Source organism: Emydura macquarii, unplaced genomic scaffold (assembly GCF_026122565.2).
Source record: "Emydura macquarii macquarii isolate MOO-44397 ecotype Brisbane River unplaced genomic scaffold, CSIRO-AGI_Emac_v2 contig_1899, whole genome shotgun sequence".
Lineage (NCBI taxonomy): Eukaryota > Metazoa > Chordata > Testudines > Chelidae > Emydura > Emydura macquarii.
This window is the reverse complement of record NW_027132036.1, coordinates 79,300-84,898: the sequence shown is the minus strand read 5'-3', so window position 1 is coordinate 84,898 and position 5,599 is coordinate 79,300. Positions and strand designations below refer to the sequence as shown.

Sequence of the window (5,599 nt, the reverse complement as noted above, 5' to 3'; positions counted from 1 at the left end):
TATCTATGAAAAGGATAGTACATATAATGTATAAATCTACTTGGCAGCAAGGTCTCTTGTGAATAAGAGAATCGCACATGGTTGGGAAAACGTTGGTAGAAAGCGTTACAAAGCATAACATAAGAAATACAGCTAGGCTGTTAGACCAAGGGCTGAGCACACATACGTCACACTGTATTCAATGGGAGCCATGTTTGCACAGCACTTCTGAAAGCCATGCCCAAAAGATCACGTGTGAATCTGTATCTTGCTGTTCATTTCCTGGTTATTCCTTTTCCCACAGATATTCTTGCTGTGTTTAACATGGCCAGCAGTGTCCCCCCAAGTACCTACCACCATATCCCCCATAACCGCATAGTCCCCCATAACCATAATGGCCTGGGTAACCCCAAAATCCCCCATAACCATAATGGCCAGGGTAACCCCATAATCCCCCGTAACCACAATGGCCTGGGTAACCCCATAATCCCCCATAACCGTAACCGCCACCGTAACCACCGAATCCCCCTAAACCGTACAATCCTCCATAATAGCCTCCATAGCCCCCCCGTCCGAATGAGCCCCCGAAACCGGGTCCGACCACTGGTGCTCCTACGGCTCCCACTCCGCTGTGCTGAGGGAAAGTGCTCATAATTGGTCCTGGGAGGGTCACGACAACCGGGGAGGGTGTGATCACCACTTCGGAGTCAGGGCACTGCCTAACGCACGGCTCGTTGCAGGTGCCAGAAACTGGAGCGGGCCGGGCCACCCCGCATTCTGGATAGCAGAGGCTGGAGAAAGTCATCTTTCTGTGATGGAGGTAAACCTGAAACATACAAGAGAGACTACAGTAAAGAGAAGGTAGAAGTCCTGGTGGGAGAAAAAGTCTTTAAAGTTAGATAACTAATGTAGTGAGGTGTGCATGGGGCCTGAGAGAGAGAGGAGGAGTGGACTTAAACTCTGTGTTCATGGCCATGTACTTGTTCCTATTAACTCTTTCTATGCCTCTTTTCCACTCGCATTAAACTTCCCTCCCAAATGGCACCTTTCAACCTCTGTCAATGAGTTAGTCTGAAAAACACTGACTGCAATAAGTGTAATTCTTTCTATGATGGACACCTGGCATTCTGTGTCCGTTTCAGATATTTCTGAAAGAGAACATGGTGGGGATCAGGGTAATCATATCCTTTCCTTAGAGGCTTTAACCACTACATGCAACCCAATTGAGTCTGGTTTCAAGGCTTTCCAAACATTGAGAGTCACCAATACTTCCTGATGAATATACAGAAAATGTGCTTTTCTTCAAACAGATCACTAAGGACAAGATTCTCACATGGGGTTAGATGGGTTCTGGTTCCCCATCTGAGGAGAAGCGTCTTCAATGGGTATTTCTTTCTAGAAGAACATAGGAATTGCTAAACTGGATCACACAGCTTTTCTGCTTAATCCATTCTTCTGTGTTCAATAGTGAGGAGTAACAGCTGCTTCAGAATAAAGTAGAAAACCAGTGGACTGGCCATTTCAGGACTAACCTGTGAAAGATTTTTCCTAATATACCTAAGTGAAACATGCCTAACGGATTTTCTAAAGATACTGAAGAGATTTCAATGCCCTAATTCTGTTTCCAATTCATAAGAAATATATTTCGTTATTGCATATCTTGATCCTAAAATCCCCCCTTTAACTTCAGATCATGAATCCACCAGCAGCTGCACCTGAATAATTACACAAGATAATTAAGGAAGAAAACTCTGATCCCCAATAAAAATCCCAGAAACGATGAGGAAGATTCAGTCTAAAATAGAAATGGAGCCTACTCTGACATTTCTAGGGTTCGAAAGAGATTGAATCAAATCGGACTTACCCAGTTCACCGAGGAGATGAATTCCAGAGAAGTGTTTAGAAGAGCCCTGAGTTGTTAGTGCTTTTATACAGTTTCTTGGATTGCCTGGAGGATTTGAGATGCCAGTTGTGGAGGGCGTCCTAATTAGTTACCAAACAAACTTGAATGCCTTTTGTAAATCCTCCTTTCAATGCATCAGCTTTCCTCCGGGTTTGTGATGATTGGGCTAATCTCAGCCTCAGAGGGCGTGACATGCATGTTGCACTCTTCAGATTTCTTTCATTTTAAAATTGTATGGGCCAAGTGCATTCTTGTGTCATTCCACTGACTTTCTTGGTATGCAATGAGGATGAATGTCAAGGTGATTAAGAGAGGCATCAGCAGCAAAACTGGCCATCATGAACAGGAATCCAGTTTGGTCCTTTCAATTCTTGCTGGTCATGGTTAGGAGCAACATACAGTTTATTCTATACCTTCAAAGAAGATGGGAACAATTTTTCTTCCTTCTCACCACCACCATCCCAAACGGGTCAGATCCCATTCCCTTTGAAATCAATGGGAATCATTACATTCCCTCAAGTGTGTTTCTTGTTACAGTTTAAGTCTAAAATTCATCCTTTGTCAGGGGGTAATATGTCTATGGACAACTTTAGTCCCAGTTTGAACTTTCAACCTAAGCTTTACCTGGGATGTCAGTGGAGCATTGACCTTTGTGATGTTCCTCTGCGCAGAGGTGAATCTCACCCAATGTTGATAAAAATGTGATGTAACATTGGCCCTGCACTTGGGTCACCAGTACTTTCTTAGAGGGCTGCCTGGAGCGGATTTGCTCATTGGTTCAGGGGGTATCGCAGAGTGAGAGGAAGAGGTGCTCGTTTATTGAAAGTTTTTGAGTTAAGTCTCAGAACTGGTATTCAATCAGAAACCATGTCGCCATCCATGAGCAGGTAAGAAACTGAGGAATTATAAGACAAAACAGCTGGCTGAGCCCTGCTATAAGCTGAAGAATGAGGAAAATCATGCATTCTTCATGAAGAAGAAGGTGGCTGTGGGATTAATTAAACAAAATATCCAACGAGCCATAATGCATGTTACAGAAACATTTCTGCCAGAACCACAATGTTGTATAAAATGTAAAATATATCCCCAGAAGTGGGTTACACATCTAGGGAAGGAGGCAGAAGTATCTTCCTTTGATTTTAAGAGCTTGATCCTCTTTGAAGTTGAAGCAAGTAGGCTCATTTACACAGAGACATGATGGTTTCAATTCTTTTATTTCAAGTGACTCTATTACTCAGTGCAGAGGTATGTGATCCCAACAACAATTTATTATATTGTAGCATATAACCCTTTACATGTGTAGAAAGCCAATAAATGTCTGTGAGATGCTTTGAAATCTTGAATTCTGAGAACACCAAAGAAATTCCAGCCTTAATATCCTTACTATCTATGTTTGACAGGCATAGAAAAAGAGGCACGTTAAGGTGAAGGTCACTCGTGGGTCAGTTACACAAACAAAAATACAACTCCTGACTCCTCTTTCCACAGGCTGAGCACTAGGTTGATCCCCATTACAGCGTGTTTCAAGACATAGTTGGTAAGATGTCTTCTTATAAAATGTTTGCCTCCTTAGATCTGAGCATCAAGAATAAAAACCTGGCTAATGTTGTGATCCACTTTAACTGTGCCATCTTTATACATCAGGCTAACACTTCTGCAAAAGATTTACAGATCCATCGATTTCCACTTTTCCATGAGGACAGTAGTTTTATAAAGCTCAATATATATCAAGCATCAAATAGAGACTGATGCACTCAGTGTATTCAGAAGAGACACGTTCACCGGGACTGCCCATACATGAATTGCTGCTTAGTCCAGGTATGGACAGCCAGCTCCCAGGCACAGAGAAAGGGCCCAGAGAAACTTCTGGTCCTCCATGAGTCTGAATGGGACCACAATCCAAGAACTTGTAGACACCAGGTGTAGCCAAACCCTCATCCAGGATAGCATGATCCCTCACCCCGACCTGATTGAGACTGATAAGGTTGCAGTGCATCCCTAGGGACGTTCATCTCTGTCTGACCACTCAGACTGACCTGGAGATTACCCTCACACCGTAGGCCTCGAGGTTGTGGTTACCCCCAGATTGACCTGCCTCATAATTTGGGGACACGACTGGACACGGTTCAAAGAGCTCCTAAGGAGCTATGGTTGTCAAAAGTCGAGTGGGGATAAGGGAGGGACCCTGTGGAAAGCACTACTTTGTGGACCAGAAGTTCCAGATCTAGGGGAGTGTAGAAGAAAATACAGCCTTCACTTCTGTTTGGGTGGATAAGGAAAAGACCTTTATTACAAGGTAATTACCTGGGGCAACAGCTTCAGCTGAATTGCGCACCTGATCTGCGTCATGTGCGGGTTTTTCTACAAACTTATTACAAAGGCATTGTTATACACCAACACATGGAACTTCCCGTGTTTGGTTAGATTCCTATATTTGGTTACAAAAGAAGGCGTGTGCATAGCTTATTGCTAAATTGGAAAAATACAACTTCAATCAAGAAGAAAGAGGCAGTTAGTAGTTTGCTATCTCATTCAGCTTCCGAGAAAACTTCGCCCAGTCTAGCTGACCACTCTTATCAGTCAGCACATTTCCTAATGTCCTCTCAGCCTTCAGATACATGCTCAAACTGCCTTTGTGACAAACGTCATGTTTCCACAGGAGGGACCTTCTTACCCCCTCTACAGCTCTAGGGGAACCTCCGCCCCAGGCACAGATTCCCATGGAGGACACCCATATGGAACTTGAGAACGATGGCTATTTCATCTGTGAACAGAGAGACCCTATCCTCAGCATAGCCAAGCAACGACCCCTAGCTGAGAAATGGGGGATGGCACTCTTGACCTGCAAGGCTCCCATTTTGAAATCTGGGGGGGGGACTGATTCCACTGGGTGGTTAAACAGCCCATAGACTCAAAAAGAGTTCCTACAGTTGCTGGTTCCACAAAGGTTGTGGCGTGGCCTCCTGCATCTGGCCAACACGGTGCCCTTTGCCAGGACACCTCGAGAGGGAGAAGACCCTCCAGAAGATGGCTTGGCAGTTTTAATGGCCAGGCATCCACCAGGAAGTAAAGAACTACTGAGCCTCTTGGACAGAGTGCCAGAGGGTCAGGCCAAAGGGGATACCAAAGCATCCCTCATCCCATTCCCTGTGCTCCGGGTCCCATTTGAGGCATTGGCATGGGCCTGTTGGACCACTAGAAAATCTCAGCATGGGGAACCACTAAATCCAGGTGATTGTCCAGGTGATACCTTGAAGCTGTCCCTTTGCAGACAGGCACTATCCCCAAAATTACTGATGCGCTAGTGAAGTTACTAATACTTGCTGACGAATAAACAAAAGTGGTGACTGTTTCTTTATCAAAACCAAACACTAAACACCACCTCCTCCCCTGGTGTAACTCTGCGCTGTTCCACGGCCTCACTGCAGCTCCACCAAGATAGGCCAGATGAGAATCTGTACCTATACTTACTTCTGCACATGAGAACGTAGCAATTGCCATGCTCCAAGAGATGAGTGCCCCATCTAATCCAGTATCCTTACACTTTAAAGTAGATATAAAAAGAAAATGCAAATGTACAGTGAATGAAAATTGAAGAGCCCCGGTATCTGAGACTAGGAATCACGAACTGAGCACTGGAATGGCATCTGAGACCTTGACATGCATTTTTAAAATGAATCTAATTTTCAATATTGGGACATTTAAAGGCAATAAAAA

General features: G+C 44.3%; 1 protein-coding gene across 1 annotated transcript; it reads right to left on the bottom strand.

Moving 5' to 3' along the window:
* Positions 1-298: 298 nt before the first annotated feature.
* Positions 299-784, bottom strand: LOC137159794 (claw keratin-like). The gene has a single exon (XM_067558264.1). The coding sequence runs from the start codon at positions 782-784 to the stop codon at positions 299-301; it is 486 nt and encodes a 161-aa protein (XP_067414365.1).
* Positions 785-5,599: the final 4,815 nt, after the last annotated feature.